This window comes from Pseudonaja textilis, chromosome 4 (assembly GCF_049901715.1).
Source record: "Pseudonaja textilis isolate UNSWEBS1 chromosome 4, rPseTex1.2, whole genome shotgun sequence".
Lineage (NCBI taxonomy): Eukaryota > Metazoa > Chordata > Lepidosauria > Squamata > Elapidae > Pseudonaja > Pseudonaja textilis.
Genome location: NC_141993.1, coordinates 33405322 through 33426421, shown reverse-complemented (window position 1 = coordinate 33426421; position 21100 = coordinate 33405322). Strand labels below are relative to the sequence as shown.

Sequence of the window (21100 nt, the reverse complement as noted above, 5' to 3'; positions counted from 1 at the left end):
CCTTCCTGCCTTCCTTACAGGATTAGGCCAGTAATTTCTTCGTACAACCGGTTCTCTGAACTGTTAACAACTGGTTCTAGCGAATAGATGCGAACTGGTAGAATCCCACCCCTGGTTATAATATAGGAAATGCATAATCTATTAGAGTTTCCTCCTGTAGGATCTAGTATGTTTACAGTATTTTGGAAAAATCTTAATTGCCTGTTTAATGTCATTGGGATTTATACTTAAGCAATTTCACATTTCAGATGCTCTGAAAGCTATGAAGTTGAATTTTCTGTTCATTTCTATAAATACAAAAACACTACTTTATAATGCTTAAGATTAAATTAAGAATTCTTCCTAAAATAGGAACTATTGATACAGTAAAAAGACCATGGTACTGTATACATTATTATTTGTATTGAATTTATTTATTTTTTATTACATTACTTTTATCTATATTAAAAATATTTTTCTTTAGGATTTATTCCATCTGTCTCACTTGTATCTATCTTCAGAGTTCTTTTTATTCTGGGTTCCTTCTGTAAGCTGATGGAGGATGACCACTGAATTAAGATTGAAGGGTTAGTTTAAAGAGAGTGACTGATGAATTAAAAAGAAAATAACCGTAAAATTTAAAATAAACAGATTGACAGCAAGCCATAGAAAACAGTGAAAAGATGGTATTAAATGTTCCATACATTTCATAATAATAAAAGTGTAATAAATATTACAATATAACTAATGTAATCAGCTAGCAATCAGTGTAAATGAGTAATCAGATGAAGTTGCAAGGTAAATTATTAAAAACCGTAAATGAGAAACTTTACATGATAAATCAGAAATTAAAGAATAATCAATGACAAAATTATATAAATTCTGATAGAAAGAAATTACATTAAATTCTAATTCTTGCATGTCCTTTTGCAATGTAAGCATCCTTTAATGAAAATATTTTAAGCATCAAGAGAAGTGTGATGTGTACTACTCTGTGGAGGCTCTGAATTTTTAATTTTAGCAAGCCTTTGCTGAAAACATTTCTTCAGTGAAGCTTTGTATGAAGCAACCCCTCAAAATACTTCCACTTTTAATATAGAACTATTACCTGTTCAGAACAGATTTTTTTTATTAGAACCCATTATTGTATTGCTCTCATAGAATACAAGAATAAAAGACAGACTTTACTTTATCCTTAATATGGGAATATTGTTATATAATTAGTCCATGAACTAAACTTTACTGTGGCATATATGTTTTAGCACTATGAAAATTAAAACTTATGTTTTGAAGAAATCTTGGGGAATGAAACAGCTCCTTACCTTTTATTGATTGAATTTTAATGTTTGAGTCTTCTTGGGTGCTAAAACTTCAAAATTTTAATTGTCAGTAGTTACTTTGTTTTACTGTTTTGTTTTTGTTTTAAATAGAAGCCTCTCAGAGTCCTTGGGCATATAAGCACTAACTGTTAAGTAAGAAAGAAAATAAACAAATAAAATGTTTAGCCCTAAGTTAAAACAATCAAAGGAGAAAGAATGTTTTCATTTTCTTTCAATTTTGTATAATAGTTTTCTGATTCAATCCAAATTATAGCCATCTTAGTGTTAATTTGTTATGTTTGCCTGGTATAGCAGTACTTGAAATTGCCTAGGTGCTTTAATTTCTGTTTCCTTGGAAATATTGGCACTGATTGAGCTTTTTAATGTTTGGATCCTTGTCTAGTAATATTTGTTTGTACAGTTTTGTCTTCCTGCTTAGAAGTTTTGTTGATGCTTTTTGGAGGGAAATAACTTGTGATCTTTCTATTCTTTTAAGCAGCAGGCTGGTAAATTTAAATCCTTGTTAGCAGGAGGAAAATGAGCTCTTTTAGAGCAGTATTTAAATGATTCCCTTTGGATGGAAAGACGGAAAAAAAGCCATATGCCAACAAGTTTCAATCATTTTGAGATGAAATAATCCTTTATAATTTCTTGTGGAGAAAGTTTGAAGTTAATGACTGATAAATTATCACTGTCTGGAAATTGGAAGTTCATTTCATTGATATTTTATACTATAAAACATAACCTTTTTAAAGACTGTCTTGTGTGTTGATTGGGTTTGAAGTTCAAAAAGCTTAATTACAAATACTGTTAGTTGCACTCAAGATGTAATCATTGGTAATACAAGATCACTGACATATATTTGAAAAACAGAAGCAATTGGATAATGAGCTGGAAAAGTAAAGTATGTACATTGCTCAAAAAAATAAAGGGAACACAAAAATAAGACATCCTAGATCTGAATGAATGAAATATTCTTATTAAATACTTTGTTCATTACATAGTTGAATGTGCTGACAACAAAATCACACAAAAATTATCAATGGAAATCAAATGTAGCAACCCATAGAGGTCTGGATTTGGAGTTACACTCAAAATTAAAGTGGAAAAAAACACTACAGGCTGATCCAACTTTGATGTAATGTCCTTAAAACAAATCAGAATGAGGCTCAGTAGTGTGTGTGGCCTCCATGTGCCTGTATGACCTCCCTACATCTCCTGAGGGATCTCCTCCCACACCTGGAAAAAAGCATCCCCCAACTCTTGGATAGTCTGTGATGCAACGTGGCGTTGGTGGATGGAGCGAGACATGATGTCCCAGATGTGCTCAGTTGGATTCAGGTCTGGGAAACGGGCGAGCCAGTCCATAGCATTAATGCCTTCATCTTGCAAGAACTGCTGACACGTCTAGCCACATGAGGTCTAGCATTGTCTTGCATTAGGAGGAACCCAGGGCCAACTGCACCAGCATATGGTCTCACAAGGGGTCTGAGGATCTCATCTCGGTATCTCATGGCAGTCAGGCTACCTCTGGCAAGCACATGGAAGGCTGTGTGGCCCCCTAAAGAAGTGCCACCCCACACCATTACTGACCCACTGCCAAGCCAGTCATGGTGGAGGATGTTACAGGTAGCAGAACGTTCTCCACAGCGTCTCCAGACCCTGTCACGTCTGTCACATGTGCTCAGTGTGAACCTGCTTTCATCAGTGAAGAGCACAGGGTGCCAGTGGCGAATTTGCCAATCTTGGTGTTCTCTGGCAAATGTCAAACATCCTGCATGGTGTTGGACTGTAAGCACAACCCCTACCTGTGGACGTCTGGCCCTCATACCACCTTCATGGAGTCTGTTTCTGACAGTTTGAGCAGCCATATGCACATTTGTGGCCCGCTGGAGGTCATTTTGCAGTGCTCTGGCAGTGCTCCTCCTGTCCCTCCTTGCACAAAGGAGGAGGTAGCAGTCCTGATGCTGGGTTGTTGCCCTCCTACGGCCTCCTCCACGTCTCCTGATGTACTGGCCTGTCTCCTGGTTGCGCCTCCATGCTCTGGACACTACGCTGACAGACACAGCAAACCTTCTTGCCACAGCTTGCATTGATGTGCCATCCTGGATGAGCTGCACTACCTGAGCCACTTATGTGGGTTGTAGATTCTGTCTCATGCTACCACTAGAGTGAAAGCACCGCCAGCATTCAGAAGTGACCAAACCATCATCCAGAAAGCATAGGAACTGAGAAGTGGTCTGTGGTCACCACCCGCAGAACCACTCCTTTATTGGGGATGTCTTGCTAACTGCCTCTGCTTTCCACCTGTTGTCTATTCCATTTGCACAACAGCATGTGAAATTGATTGTCAATCAGTGTTGCTATCTAAGTGGACAGTTTGATTTCACAGAAGTGTGATTGACTTGGAGTTACATTGTGTTGTTTAAGTGTTCCCTTTATTTTTTTGAGCAGTGTATTTTCTAACAGAGGTTGAATTTATTTCACCAGAGCAAGTTCAGAATATGTGATCTTCTATAACCCTTACTTACATTCAGAAGAAATAGAAAGCAGCAGTTACCAAATTAGGTACATAAACCATAATCTGTGTTATATATTTACAAGTTATTGCACTGTGTTCACACAGACATTGTGGCTTGCAAACCATTGTTTATGGCTCAGTATAGTGAGAGACTAGCCAGTGATGAATTTTGAAGCAAACAATGAATTGTATACACGAGTCTGCTCTCCAAACTTAATTTATTTGGGTTTTTTTTAATAGCAGAAGAGCATTGCCATGTGTAAGGACTAATGTGGAAAAAAAAGAACCACCAGTTCTCAGGTTAGACAGAATTATCAAGTAGCTAGCGCCTAATCTCAAGGATTTAACTGATTTGAAAAAGTTGGAGAACTGATTTTTGAACCCGCATGTGCACATACAGACACACATATCACACTTATTTAGGTTTTTTTTGTGTTACCAAATTCAGTTAACTGCCACTGATATTGTTTCAGGAATATTATACTGGAACACTTCAAGCTATTATACTGGGCATGGCAGATTCCTGGGAAGAGCATTTGAGATTTGAACTCTTTGTAGCACAAAATTTGTGTCAAATTCATTTCAACCAATCATCAAATAATGAGCAATAAGGTCATCCATGGATGCCATTGCATTCCAATAAAATTAACTTGATAAAATGATAAACCAAATAGGATTGTAAGTATGTTATTATCTTACTCTCTTTTCCAAGGTTTTTGAGGAAATTGGGAAAATCATGGTGACCGTTCCTTAATAATCTTGTGCATTGCTGAGAAGTTAATTAGTTATTTGCAATCCTTATTTTATATTTTAATATTGTATGTAATTTATTTTCCTTTGTGATTTATAGCTTTATAAACCAAGACACATCTAAGATTTGATTTGATAGATTTTGCATAGACTTGTCTTCTGTTGCCTGAAATCTAGTAAAGTCTATTTGAAATATTAGCTTTCAGTAAGAATTTATCACCAAGTACCCTTATTAAATATGTGCATTTGGAAAATGAGCAATAACTGAGAAAGCAGTACAGTTGAACAGACCATAAGTATTTAATGAATGCTGACAGCACCAAGAATTTTAGAGGAGCACTTACCTTTTATGATTCAGTGCATTTCTAAATGGAATTCATTCTGGCAAAATCAGTGATGATTCACTTTTATACAAGCAATTATGTAATAACAGTTTTTCATTGCAAATATACTTTAGCATGTATCTTCTGACCTTCCACGGATTCGTGTCAAATTAATTATTATACTTTTTATCCCTCCTGAAACTGATAAGAATATGGATTTGACAGAATCAACAGGTGGCAACACTTGACTGATCTTCTCTGAGCTTAGAAAACAAGCAGGCTGGATCTGGTTAGTAGTAGATGGTAGACATCCAGGAAACAAAAGAGCTGTAGACTAAACTGGAAAACTGAAAAACTATCCCAGAAGAAAGCAACAGCAAACCATTTCTGTACTGTTTGCCACTAAAACTCTCTATATAGGTCACTCCTTAAGTCATCGGGATTTGAGGTTGATATAAAGGTACTCCATTACTACATAATATTAAAATGGTTATAAAAAGTAACTCTTAATTCTTAATAGCTAAAAGGGTAGATCTTTTGGGGGGTGGGGGTGGAATTGCTATCCACACACATTTGAATGATTTAAAATAGTCTTATGAAAATTAAAATGAATAAGAAAGGAGGAGCATTCTCAAAACTGATATCTTTATCTAGATCTTTCAAAGATCTTAATTCCCAATTCTACAAGAATTTATCCCAGGAAAATAAGCTTAGTATTAAAACCTTAGCATCGTGATGTGACAAGTATATACTTATGGATAGTGCTTATATAAATGTGAGATACTATAGCCTGTATTTGTTTATCATGCTAGTTATTTTTTCAAAGAGAATACAGCTGATGAAAAGATTAAGGTGATTTCATGTTTAGAATAATACATTTTGTTAAATTGCTGATTCTCTATTTTTACGTCATCTAATTGTATTATAATCATTTTAAAGACAGGAGGTACTTTTCCTGGTGTTTGACGTCACAATTTATGGCTAGTTCCATACTTCTAAGCAATGGCTCGGTAATACTTGTAAAAATTAAAGGAAATGAACTATTTAGCAAAGTATGATTGAACGATGAAGCCGATTATACCATTCTTCAAGTTAAATCATCATCAACAACAAAAATTTGTAACAGTTTAAATCTGATAATTTCGGGCATAAGTAAATAAATTCATGTAGTTGGAGTAAAGAAACTTGAATATGAATATAGTAGATGTGGCCAGACATTGCACTTTTTGTTTAAATCGGTTATTTCATTAAATTCTAGTTCTCTTCCAATCATGTTGTACTAGCTGATACCTGCACTTCGCGATGAAACTATGTGATTGTGCTATGCAGGAGAAATTCTGTTCACAATCTGTTGGCTCAGTGGTTGGTGATTGAAACACATAAAGGTTTCCTTTCCTTTTCTTCTTTCACCTCCTTTCCCTTCCTTTCCTTTCCTTCTTTTGTCCTTTCCCTTCATCCTTTCCTTTCCATTCCTTCTTTCCTCCTCTCCTTCTTCCCTCCTTTCGTTTCCTTCTTTCCTTTCTCTTCCCTTCCTCCTTTCCTTTTGATGCTACAATCTTTGATGCCAAAGTAGCTTCTTGTTTGGAAGTATAATTTTCATCCTTTTAGAGAGTCATTGAGGCAACTTGGGAGGTTTGTCTGTGTCCTCGGGTCACCTGATTGGTGCGAATGGTTGTGGAGTTACTAAGCTAATGGAATGCGAGGTAACAGAATGTGAGGCAACTGGCAGCTGGAACAGAGTTCATTTCAGGTGGGGAGGGGGAGTAGAACTCTTTAGCATCAGTGTGTGTTAATTACTGTATTAAGAAGTATTAATGATCTGATGGTCATTTTGAAAAATCCTTTCTTAGCGAGCACCTAGAAGCCAAGAGGAACATACGTGCCAAATTTCAAGCTTGTAGACTTTCTGGATCTGGCGATTTTGTGATTCTGCATGAGTGGTACTTCACTTTTATATATAAAGATTCCAAGGCCAGCTGGGTGCTAATAGGGCAAGAGGATAACACCAACAGACAAAAACAAGGACATAGGAACAAATCTTCAGTTATTATGCTAAAAGCTCAAAAAGTTGAGAAACCAGAAGACATTTCTTTGCTGCTACTTCAGGATAGGAAATGAAATAGTTTTTCTCTAAACACAATATAGATTTTAGTAGTGTAATTTTCCCCTTGATACAGAAACTTAAATGATCATAGATTGCAGTGGTGTTGCATACAGAATTTACTGATCCAAGAAGACATATATAATTCAGAGGATTGGTTAAGAAATCTTAAATTATTAATTGCTGTACTTTATTGCTGTTCAAATTGAGGGCTGTTCATAAAGGAGGACTGAAATAGTGTGACTCAAGATTTAGTGATTTATATTTTTCTCAAAACTAAATCAGAAATTTCTTAATCACATACAATACTTCTGTACACATATTTATCATTACAAAGTCATAGACAAGGTAATAAGTTTGGCATTGAAAAGTTCCAAATATAATCCCCAAGGCTGTGGCCTTTCTGATGGTCACACCCCATAGAGATGTGTCCTAATTTTGTTCCATTTGTCTGTCACTGCTTACTGCTGAACTTTTCTTGCTAGAGCTGTAATAAAGTAATAGTTTTCAACATTACTACTGTACTAGACTGGCAGAATGTAAAACATTTCTGTAGAATATATAATTTTGTTAGGAATATATCCTTATATTTGTCTTTGGAAATTTTGGCCCTTCATTTTGACACCTCCCTCTCCAAACTTAATCACATGTTGAAATCAACAGAGATGTCTTTTCAGATTGGCTGCTTTAAATCTACGCTATGCTCCCAGATAGCTAGTAGTTTTCTGTATCACTTGTTTTGACAATTTTAGGCTTTGCATCCAATTTCATAAATGTTGACAGCATTGTAGTTTTTCTCAGGAAACAACTAGTTTATTATCCTTAAGAAAAGGAATATGGTTGTTAGTAGATATGTTGTAGGGGGTGTGAGATTTTTTTTCACTTACTGTCATTTCAGCAGAGGTGCTTGCATATTTGAACATATCTGTTAAGTAACTCTACAGTGATCTTTAAGATATATTCTAAATGTGAAAGAAACTTGCAAGTATGCTGTTAGTAAAATTATTTTTTGGAATATCACAGATTGTGCCAAACTGTCCTTTGGATCCTGAACTTGCATATACACACGTATATGCTTTGTATTTTCTGATAAAGCACAATAAGTTTTTAAAAGAAAATTCTTTTTGTTATGCATTGTATTTATATTGTATTAAATCCATAGAACTGTATTTTGCCTGCCCTGATGGATGTTTTTAGGTAAGGCATCTTTCTCATGAGAATTACACTTTTTTTTTACCTGAGATATTATACTTGGTGACATGAATGAACCAATTTGATTCACTAAAATAGAAGCAATGTGGCTTGTACAATGTTAACCATTGGACATAATAAGCCATTTAAATTTTCCTGAGTTGCAGTATATGCAGTCTAGGTGACAAAGTGTCCTCAAAATTGCCTGCCAAAAATATTGATCATTTCTTCAAATTTAGTTTATGTTAACATTGAACATAAACAACTCATGTTTCCCTTCAGCAATATCTGGAAGCTTACATTTCCCTTCAATTTTAGTTTAACTTTCTGAAGAAGTTAGATATTATTTTGGTCTATTTTTTGTTTGATGACATATCTCCTCCAACATGTTTAGGGTTGTGAATATGGTTCTGGCCCTTTAACCTTACAAAATCATATGAGAAAAACGTAAGGAAGAACAAGTTAATTCAGGAATCTTCATGGCTGAGGATTTCGACTATAATCATTCAATACTCCTATTGTGCTATACTTGATCTGTTCACAATTAAATTACATTTCTTCATCTTAGATTATTTTTTAATTCAGATTTTATAATTTGTTAAAATCTTAACTTCCTGCTTCCTGCTAGGGAGAAGTACAGGTTGTTTAAATCTCTAGATTTCTTTTGTGGAGTTATGTTAATTTAATTATAAAGTTTATAAAATTAATAGTCTCTGCAATTCTGAATGTTTTCTAATATACTGCCAATTAATGTATTAAAGACTAGATTGGCTCTAATTGTTTTATTTTTTTTCTCATTGAAATGATATTTTCTGGGTGACAATTTAATTATAATTTTAACAGTATATGAATATATAATATACCGTTTATCTGTTGGCAGTCAATCTGTTCAGTTACAGCACTGCTATTGAACACAATATTATGTAACTTTTAGTACACTGCTTAGTTTTGCAGGTTTTTATTTAGATCCTGCACATGGTGTTTATACATGTGTTATAATTAGTTTGAAGGATATATATTGGCATTCAAGAAATTAATGTTACTGATGCTGATTAAAATTGATGTATTCATCTTATCTATTTGCAGGTAAAATAATATTTTTTCATTATTGAACTCCAAGAAATAAGGATAGGTTTCAGATTATAGAAAGGTCACCTAGCTAAATGTTAGAATTCAATAAAATCTTAATTTAGGCATAAAAAGATGGCATAGTAATATTGGGCCAGGTCACTCTTTCTCAACCCAACCCAATTCACAGAGTTGTCCTTGTGGGGAAACTGGAAGGAGGAAGAAATATTAAGTATGTTCATTGCCTTGAATTATTTATAAAAATAATAAAGGCACGATGTAAATAAAATAGATAGTAATATCTTCACCAGCTAGTTGTTTTTTCAGCAGAGATATTTTGCTTTATAGAATAGAATAGGGAAAATAATTATCTAGTAAATTACTTCCTTTTCTGTGGATCAGTTAATATTTTTTAATCAAATAGTTAAGCATTTTAAAATATTAAATTAATTTAAATAAATTACCAAGACTACTTTGGAATCAACCTACCTTTCATTTCCATAATATAGCTGATATGTAACTGTTAATTGTGGGGATTCTCATTCCCAAATCTTCTGTAGGAAAATTTGAGAACTGGTTCATAATCTATTAAAAAAGACACAATTTTAAAGCATAATCTCCATGTTCCGTAACTTCAATGTAATCTCCTTTTGAATGCCATAGAGTCATTCAAAAGAACTAGTATCAAATTTCCTTCATCATGTCTGTCTCTTCTTAGGTTTAGAATGAAGTGCCTAAAACTGAAATTTCCTCTTCAGACAGAATAGTCAGCTGAACACCAGGTCTTTGACCTTCTGATTATTGCAATTTCATGGAATTTAACATACAGTCAGTATTGACAATCACAGCTCTATTGTTCCTGTGAAATTGTTTGGTGTATTTGTCTCACCAATTATTGTTCAACAGGGTTCATCTGAGTCAAAAACCAATGCTAACTGTTCACCTCAGCCCTCTTTTAGGATTGTCTATAGCATCTGCTGATTGAATCCCCATATTCTGTGAATTTTAACAATTGCCATTAACCATGGATTAGGCCCTGAGAAATGTTGTCTCAGTCTTTAACCATCAGGAAGTCCTCAGCATAAAAATATCCAATTTATAATTTACATTTATGAATTGGTTACCTACTACTAAAACTAGTGAATCACATTTTCCTTCCTTGACCTGATGAACTGCTGAAGCCGTATGCTTTCATGAATTGCTGAAACTGCATGTTTTTAATATACAGCAAGTTAAAGAGACTTAGGAACAGATTTTGTTCATAATCTGGGGACTGCCTGTATATATCCTTTTGTATTACAGATTCTTAAGACAAACTATTTTATCATTGAATTGTTCTTACAGTTAATATTTTTTCTCCTGCTATCTGAATAAAGTCTGCTTCCTTATAAAGCCATTATGTCTTATTCTATCTTCTGGAGTAATTCTGAACAACTTCTGCAAGGCAGCCCTCCAGATATATGAAAACATATACTGTATTGTTTCCCCTTTTCTTTTCCTGGCTAAACGTGTTCAATAACTTCAACCATTCCTCATATACTTTTTTTTTCTTCCCAAGCCCTCTGAAATCTTGGTAGTTCTCTTCTGAATACTCTTATTTGCTATTTTCCTTCCTAAAGAGCACCGTCCAGAATGAGATGCAATATTCTAAATGCAGCCCATTTAATATACAGTAGAAAAGAATGATTCAGTTCTTCAGCATAGAAAAGGGAGTCTTTTTATTTGTATTTATTTATACCCACCTTTGTTATTGCTGTAAATAAATCAAGGCCACAAACACACTTAATCCCTCCCCCCATTTACCTTTTTCTGTGGATTCTATTTTTTATAGATGATTGCTTCACCGTTATTGCCTCTTCTGTTGAATGAACCGTTCCTTCCTTCCTTCCCTCCCTGAACAAATTAGATCTGGATTGGTAGGACAAAAGGGAAACCTGACCAGTGCTTTCCTTGTTCCAACAGAGAACAATTGAATTTCCTGAGAATTTCTCACGGCTGATGTATGTGGCGTCATCTGTCATTCTAGTACAGGGCTGTCAAACTTCTGGCCTATGGGCCAAATGCATCACGTGCTGGCCATGCCCATACCTGATTTAGCAAAGGGGGAAAAAATCCCAATATGTCACATGACACCGCCATGATGATGTGAATTTGACACCCATAGTACTGTACTAGTAGTATGTAATCACTAATAAGTAATTTACAACATAGTGGGCCTTTAAGCTCTTTTTGTAAGTGTTCTTTCTAGATTTCAAACTACTTTATCCTTTATCTTACTGAATTCTAGTATCAGCTATGCATTACTCAGAACTGGTGCTGGTAAATCTTTGTCATTGGTACTTTAAAATAGAAAATCCTTTTTGTTAGTCTTCAGTAGAATATGTACTCCTTTAGCAGAAATCTGGGTAACACTGTCCAACCCTTGGTCTAGTTCCAGCTTGGAACTATATATTGTCTACTGGAGAGGCAGCATTCTTCTCAGAAAGCAAATTCTTTGGATGGGAAAATCCATGTTTTATTGTAAGGGAGAATATGAGACTGTTCAAGCAGCCCAATTTTATACTTTTGGGTCTTTACTGGGATCTCGTGTATCAGTTTTTTCATCTGATGCTTAGCTACCATGCAAGAGTCATGCCACTGCAAAAGTAGGCCCTGGAATTTGCTTCAACTCCATTGATTTCTGCAAGGAAAAAAGGCTTGTTTTTGTTCCAAGAATCAACAAAAGTAGAATCCAGAGGCAAGAAATACAAACAGAAGACAAATAGTTGCTTCCTCAACCAGGAGTTCATTATTGGGTTTTTTTACCATGATAGCTGATCCTTTCTTCTTCCTTCATAAGCTCTTTCTTAGCTGATATTTCTCGTTACCATGGGAAGGTAACATAGGCCTGATAATTCTAATTGAATTGTTAGTTTATATCATAACCTCATGTTAAAAAGCTCATCGATCCCTTCAAGTGATAAGGTATTTATCTACAGTTTCATCTTTTGAATCCTGGTTTTTGAGAACATTGTCTTCTCTACTCCAATGTATTTTAATATTTTGATATCATCTCTCAATATGAATTACCGTGTTGATTTTTAAAATTACATTTTTATGGAGATTTTTAAAGATTCTTGATAATTGTTTTTATATAAATCAGTAAGTTTAATATGTCATACAGGTAGTCCCCAACTTACAACAGTTCATTTAGTGACTGTTCAAAGTTACAATGGCACTGAAAATGTCAATATTTCACATTAATGAACATTGCAACATCCCCATGGTCACGTGATTTACACTTGGATGCTTGACAACTGGTTCCTATTTATGACAATAGCAGGGTCCTGGGGAAATGTGATCACCTTTTGCAACCTTCTGATAAGCAAAGACAACAGGGAAGCCAGATTCATTTAACAACCATGTTATTAATTAACCATTTCAGTGATTCACTTAATAAATGTTCTAAGAAAAGTCATAAATAGGGCAAAATTCACTTAACAAATTTCTCACTTAACAATACAAATTTTGGGCTCAATTGTGGTCATATGTGGAGGACTACTTGTAATAAATAACAAATTTCTGCATGCCGTAATTGCAATAAATTCATTTTCATTATTATTATTATTTTTACTTTCAGTTTTTCTTTTTAGATGAGGTAGTAATATATAAATAAACTTTTAAATTTTTTAAAGAACATTTCAAATAAATGGAGGGATACTTTGAGTATCCTATATTTAAATTATTTGTACTCATTTTATTGAGAGGGAAATAATGCTGAGAAGATGTTGGAAATCCAAATTTCATTGTAGTGAAATATGGGATCTCTTAATCGCAGTAATCATCAAGTTTACATATACTGTAGTATCAACTCATTGCTATTACACAGATGTTGCTGAACTAGTGCTATGTAAACTCTAATTTCATTTTAAAACATTCATGAAAAAAAATCATCCCTCGAGTTTTAAAACTTGGTACAGCAATTAAATGTTGAAGAAAAAGTAAAGAGACACTCAGCCAGTATTTGTTGTACAAAAGTGTTTTCAGAGGCAAAAATAATCAAAATAATGTAAGCAAAGCAAACAATTCATATACTCAGCATTTTTAACATTAATATTTTCAATTTTATCTTGACTACATAAAGTATATTACAGTGGTCTGTTTCTTTTAAGAAAAAAAGTGATATTTACATGTATTGTTTCCCATTAATTTCAAAACAAATATCTATGTCACTGCTGCTTTATGGGAATTATGCAAACTTAGAAAATACTGTCCTTATAGTATGAAAATAGCAAGTAATATAAAATTACTGCAGCATTTATTATTTAGAAATGGAATTAAAGCATGACATGGAAGTGTGTTTGAGTAAACGAGTGGTAGAAACCACATGATATTGCTAATGAATTCAGCAGCAAATTAAGGAATACACAAATTGGAATAATGACACACATTTTGGATTTCCTACCTGGTTTTTTAAAACAACAAATTCCAATAAAAGTATTTTCATTTCATGACAGTTAAATATTATACTTTACTACAGTTTTTAACCTTCTCTCCACAGAATTCTAAATTTTGCCTGAGTGATCCTAACTGTAATATATATACGTTTTACACACTTGTAAAAAATTTTTTTATTATAAGTTACATAGTATGGTACGATAACACAATATGTAGCTTTCAGCAAGAGTATGTCTTTTGAAAGAGGAAATGTAAAAATTTAAATTTGCAAGTGGTTTAGGAAAACACTCTGTTCATGTATTAAGAATACTGAGTCAATTTGTTTCTTAATTCCAAAACGCTTTAATGTTTCTTTTCCTCATTTGATTCCTATATAACGGAATGTGTGTTACTTGGCAACCAGCAAATATATTTTAGGATATTTTGTGGGTTGATAGAAGCCCAAGAAAATATTTTTGAAATACACAGGTCATATGCTAAGAATCTCAGAGTAGCATATTTATAATATGCATACTTCATGTACATGTTTGATTTAGCCAAGATTTAAAGAAAAGGGGAAAAAAGCAGGATATAATCTGTAAACCTGCAGATATACACCCTACAATTTGCACTGGTTTCTGGTGCATTTTTTCACAATTATTTTCAAGCTATCAAGTCATGAGTGAAATTGCAGCTGGGTTGTGTGATTAGGAGAGTCGTTAAAGTTTGTTAGAAGAAAATGAGGAAAACACATGTATGCATCTGCATCTTTTAACATGCAGGTTAACAAATTGTGAAGCAGAGAAATTCACTGTTATGTGAAACACCACGTGTTTATAGCTGGGGTCCTGTTTCTGGTCTGTGTCTTTGTGATGGCTTTTTAATTTATTTTTAGACTTGGGTGAATTTAATCAGTTACTACAAATCTGAAGTATAGAATTTTCTATCTTGTTAAGAATAATTGCCATGATATTTACTGCCAGTATGATTATGAATAAATGATCATAATAGGTAGGTTGCTTATTCGGACTATGTGCAATGATCCAGATTCAAAGGGTGAAATTTTATTTAGAAAACATTTTATATTAATGTTATATAAAATCTGCCAGAAATTCTTTAACCAAGTATATTTTTCCTGCGATCACATGTCAATTGCAGAGGGTAGCTGTGTCAAGCCAAGAAAAAGATGTAACTGACTTAAAATCTTCCTAACATAGAAAATACAAGCTCAAACATATTCCATTGCATGTTGACTCTACTGTATATGTATGTGATGTTATCTGTAGGATCACAATCAACATCTCAGCTTAATCTATGTATTTATTTTTTGAAAATGTGTCTTGGGATTAGTAAAAACAATACTATACAATTATCTAAGATACTTGGGATTAGGTTCTAAAGTATGTTGGGATCGATTAAAGTTATGAACTTTAATTAAAAAGACTGTAAAATTTATTATGTTTAATTCAATTCCTTTCCAATATAAATATTCACACTTTCCAGCAGCATCAAAATGACTTTCTTGTACTTTCTGAAAAAGCAATTAAAAATAATACTGGAAATAAAACTCAGAAATACTTCCTTACAATAGTCATTGGTAGCCCTCTTGGAATATTAGTAGAAAATGAGTTACAGAACAGGGAAATTTTGAAGTTGATCATAATTCATGTACCAATTGTATTTTCATATGCACATCTCGGGTATTTTTCCATAAAACAACCAAATTATATTTTTAATAAAACTCAATATAAACTATGTAACATGAATTTCATTTAAATATTGAAGTAAGTGATTGTAGCACATCTGCTTTCATTATTTTTTCACTGGAGATTTCCACCACTATTTCTCACTTTATTTTGCTTTCTAGTTATGAAAACGAACCTATATAATTTGAGATAAACCATGTATCTAGAACTTCCCAGATACCTTATTGAAATTGGAAGTATAATTTTTTTTCCAAAGAAAGCTCACATAATATTTTTTCAGAGATATTATTTAAATACAGGAAATAGTGGACAGTTAATTTTGTGCTTGATCCCCTGCCACTGAAACTGATGGAATTAAAAGTGTCTAAAAATAACTAGTAGAGTTTTTGTTCAATATGTGTAATTACTCTTAAACTGTCAATTGCACAACATTTTCATTCAACATTCTCATTTGCTAATACTATTTTAGTAGAAGGATTAGGATGGTTCAGCATCTTCCTTTAATGTGCAAAACTTCCAGGCTCTTGTGAACTCTTAAAAAAGAAAAACACAATAGATTATAAAATTTCTGGCACAGTGTGTCAAGAATAGTGTTTTCTTGAGACTAAATTACAAAAGTGTATTAAATTGTGGCAACTGCCAATGATCTGTTACTGTTATGCATCTCTTCCCTTCCCTCATTTCAAATATGGTGCCAGAACATACAGTTTTAGCTGTTGGGTACCAACAGATTAAAAATAATATCTAAGAGAGCTTAGTGTCCTTAGCTTTGACCCTGTCAACTGCCAGTAATTCAAGGCATGCCCTGACTTTAGGTGGCTTTTGACTGCTCACCATTTAAAGTGAGCAGTAGGTTATGTGATGAAAATGACAGTAAATTAAAGATGCCAGCATTTCACTGAGGTGCAATCACTTGGCATAATGCTACAGCACATAAAGGCAAGTATACACATAATCGCATCTTAAAGATTATTTATGGTCTCAGACCATTGAAAATATTGTGCTTTCCTCAGGATATCTATGTGCTGAAAATGGTTCTACCCACCCTAGCATCATATATGAAAAATTAAATATACAGTGAACAACTTCAGGGGGAAAATATTCTGCCCTTTTCTTTTACAAGAAAGAAACCAAGGAATTAAAACAAAATCTAGACTTTGAAAAACACCATTAACATGTTATTTTTAACAAAGGAATGCTGGGCAAGTAATTATACTTTTTCCTTTTGCTAACATGAATTTCTATCCTGGCTTTAAAAATTCTTCCCACATTGGTGAAATTCAAATTAAAAAGTTGACAAGGTATGCAATTTGAATGCCTTACTCCTGAAAGTTCATTCATAGGTAACAAAGGCCTTTTTTGGTACATATGGTGAGAAAGAATGCTTTCTTAATATTGTCAGAGTAACACTTGCTGACAGTCACCTGTTCAAATTACTAAGATCCTTTTTTAAAAAAAACTCCACAAGTTCATGTGGATGTAGTTTTTTTTTAATGAAGGCGACCTTAAATTCCATATAATACGGATTTAATTAAAGAAACCAGAGTTTCCATCTTCCATGCTTTTTTGATTCAGTTTTGGATTTTTGCTTGGGAGTTGAGGAGTAACTCTCCTGAGAATAAGGCAAAGGTGCAACCTGAGTTTCCTCAATAGGGTGAAGTTTTCTCAGAACTGGCTGAAGTTTGTCTTCTTGCTGCTTAAAATCTAATTCCACACTAAATAGTGGAAGGAAAAAAAGAGAACCACAATCAGTTGCCAAAATAGGTTTCTGTTAAATTAACATTGAAAATATATGTGAAAAAACCCAGATTCTGCATTCCTCTAACACAACATACTGACAAGAAATACTGTATTGTAAAACAAGTAACATCTGAAATGTAAAACAATATTTTAATATTTTAATTGCACCATGGAACTGTTACCCAACTAAGATGACAAAAAGCTTTCTTAAACTAAGTCAGTCCCTTAACCCAATTATTTGTCTACTGTGAATGGCAGCAGATTTTCTGGATTTAGCCTGTGAATTTCCAGGTTTAGACAGATCTATTCTGCCACTAAGCTAAATTGCCTAGGACACTCTTGTGAAAAGGGTACTTGCAATGGAAATGTGATGCTGGATTTTGGTTGAAGACTTGGCTTTCTTTTCATCCTAATAGGATAAATATCTTGATGGCTGGAAAGTTAAAATTTATCTCTGAACTTCAGAGGTTATGTTTTTCCTTGCAAGGTTATCTTCAATATAAATTTATGTTTATATCTTATGTTAGTTCATCTACTGGTTATTCAACAACAAAATATTAAGAGGGATCAGAATGAGGATATAAAAGTCCCACTAGAATAAGAGATAATAAAGGCATACAACAATATTTACTCCTATACTCTGTGTACAACTTGTACATGAAAAATTAGTTTTATCCCAATATAACTGCAATCATTCCTCCCATTATATTGTATTTATCCCTTGGCTGTTTCAGTTATTTTTTATACAGTGTTTTAAGATACATTTGATAGTACCAAAGAGATAAATAAAATAATTCCAGTAGCCAAGGGCTATTGATTCACCCATAATTAATATATAAACGAGCCACATTCTTAATTCTAAACATGAGTGGTTTCAGAACTCTAATTTTTTTTGTTGTAGTGCTTATCCATATATTCACATAATTTTTTTTGTATATTTTATGCAATTCATAAAGTTGTTGAAGTATTTTCTCTTCTAGTTCTGTTATCTTTGTGAGACTAGATCTTTGCTGTATGTAACTCAAATCTGAACTCAGCTAATTATAAAGTGAGAGCTATTAAAACAGTTTGTAGAATATCATGCCACTAAAAATAATCTAAAAACATAGACTGCCAGGAAAGAAACAAACTAGATCTATTACTCATTTAAAGATCAAAATTGCTATGTAAAAGTAAAGACGCACTCATAAATTATATATCCCAAATTGTAAGTGTATTTCAAACAAGAAGAGGATACCGATGACTACTCTGCAATTAAGAGAAGGAGGGATCCAGAAGAAATTATAACTCAGAGATCCAAATACCATTCATAAAATACGTTTCAGGTTTAATTTATAAAAACAAAAAGACCTGATTTCAAGCTGTAGCAGAAAGTAATTAGTAATGGTAATGCACAGTGATTTAGAAAAAGATAATTGTAAAACAAATTGCTTTGAAAAAAAAATTCATCTTAAAGTGAAATGTTGGTGTTATGAAACAAGTTTCCTCACCTGAGTGTAGTTCTAGGAAGGCTATAATAAAGGCAGAAGGTAATCCAGAATAATCTGGATATGGATATTGAAGGTCTGCTGGAGATAATAGTCTACAGTTGTACTTGATTTCTAAGATTAGAAACTATAGGAACATCTATTTTTTCTTTAAGCTTTCTGTAAGCACCTGCTCTACATCCCCACACAGTTCTGGAACATCTCCCTACTGTATTTCTAGGAAGTACAGATTTATTCGTCAATGTCTTCAAGTAAACATCGATAAATACAAATCTAATATATTTTAAGGTTTTTTCCCACCATATATTCGTCAGGGCAGGGGGGTGGGAGTTGGTTTTGTTTTTGTTTTTTTGTTTTCCTAAATTTTGTTCTATTGTACTTTACTAACTTATTTGATTCTTTTTGTTAGTTTTTTTACTGTTTTTATTGTTTTTATTGTTTGTTTTAAATATGGTTTTACATTGTGTAAGCCACCTCGAGTTGCTATGGGCGAACAGGCGGCAATATAAATTAAAGAAATAAATTAAACAAAATAAATAAATACATAAATATCACTGTATCTTCAAAAAAATATCCTTCAGCTTTTGATGACTATGTTTACAATTTTCCACCCTTATTAATTTAGCAGCATCTGCAAACCTAGTCAACCCAACTCTACTCCTAAGTCAAGATCATTTACCAATAATTTAAAAAGCAACAACTCCAACATAAATTCTGAATACTTTTTCCTTCTCTACATTGCATAATAGCTCATTTTTCCTACTCCTTGCTTTTGTTTAACAAATTAGCCATACGAAGGCAAGTACTTTTACCTATGACTGCAAAGTTTTTTCAAGCCAAGAGTATTCAAGTCTTTGTTGAAAAATCATTAGTCTTTCTGAAGAACGTAATATGTTGATTGTCACTCCCAAAAAACCCAAAGATTAGATACATCTCTATAACCTGCAAACTATCCCTCCATTCTGTCTTACCTATATTTAAACCCTGCATCAATCTAGCCATCCTCTGAATCTGATTTGAGCTGCCATTCACGGGTGTTTATGTCTTTTAATAAAATTTGGTGGGAAAAGCTATCATAATGCTAATTTTTTTTTTTGCACAATTATTTTCTTCTAGTGTCTCCTACATTTCAACTTTTGTGTAAAATTATTTCTAATTTTGACTAAATAAAAATAATTTTGTTTTTCTCCTATAATATGTTACAAGAGGACATGGCTCTTTCCCTCCTAATTTATAAGTCAGAATTGTACATAACCTGATGGATCAGTGTGGGTCAGAAAGTACATTTAGGTTGTTGAATGAAAACCTTAACTGACTGTACACAACACCCCACTGTTCATTACAAAATTAATTAAACACACATTGCTTCAAGACTTACTCTGTTCATCTTGGGAGAGTTTTAAATGCAGATCCTCTCATTTTGCGTTCAAACACATACCTTTTCACACCTAAAATGATGCTGATTTTATATCAGCCTTCATCTACTTTGATGCTCTTAATTTTTTTTTATTTATTTGAAATTTTGGACTGAATGATTACATTTCACAAGTTATAATTTGTTTTCAATTAATCTCAGAATTGAATAGTAGGAGAACCATAATATTTAGGATGAAATTAAAATAAGTAGTTAGTATGGTTTTTTTTGAAGTCCAAGAAAGAAAAACAAACAAATGATACGTTCATTTGGTTTTCCTGGTATTATTCAAGAACTTCAATTTTATAGTGTGTTTTATTCAATTTTTCACTGCAGAAATTAATCATGGTAGATTTCAGATAATTCTTTTGCTGACCAGAAATAATCTTGAATTAGCTTACAGAGCGTTCAAGTTTCCTAAATAAATTGAAAACTGTTATGATAGCTTTCAATGTTTATGTCACTTAAAATCATTTCATGGTAACTGCTTATGGATCAATGTACAAAATATTAAAAAATGTTTTAAGGAAAAGTGTAAAGGGCAAGTCTCTAAGGAAATAACTATAGAAAGAATATTCTCACTTATTTTATCAAATTACTTAGAACAAGGTATGGTTAATGTGACTTCTGTACACATAAGTTGCTAAGGCAGAAATAAATGTGTACTTAAGAGTACCTTAATAATACTAACAGTCTAATATTTTTATTTGTTAATTTTATTCAATGATAAATTTTGTTTGTGGTTTTATAAAATATATGGCTGATTCTGAATGGAAGATATACATGATCTGATTTTTCATTCTAAGAGGATCTATTTGGTCTGACTGAATAATGCACGCAAAATAATAATCCATGTAATAATCATAAAAGTTTCGGGGTCTACTTTTTCTTCCCTTATTAATACATTAAAATGAATTGTTACCCAGAATCCTTTGAATCTGTGGCATTTTTAAGGATACAGACTGACTTAAGTTACACAGTAAAGGTCTTAGTCGTATTTCTATTATCATCAGTGACATTAATATATTCTAATTTGACAAACGATAGTAGTTTGTTTTTTGCTACAAATTATTGAAATATATGCG

General features: G+C 33.0%; 2 protein-coding genes across 4 annotated transcripts in view; one reads left to right on the top strand and one right to left on the bottom strand.

Moving 5' to 3' along the window:
* Nucleotides 1-21100, top strand: part of DOCK1 (dedicator of cytokinesis 1) — a 399928-nt gene that overhangs the window by 129319 nt on the left and 249509 nt on the right. The gene's annotated exons all lie outside the window — the stretch shown is intronic.
* The window catches only part of INSYN2A (inhibitory synaptic factor 2A), a 55438-nt gene continuing 49452 nt past the window's right edge, over nt 15115-21100 (bottom strand). For all 3 annotated transcript variants that reach the window (XM_026704956.2, XM_087932536.1, XM_087932535.1), the window contains one exon: nt 15115-17089. In XM_026704956.2, the coding sequence (XP_026560741.1) occupies nt 16906-17089 (184 nt within the window). In that variant the 3' untranslated portion in view covers nt 15115-16905. The remainder of the gene's footprint in view (nt 17090-21100) is intronic.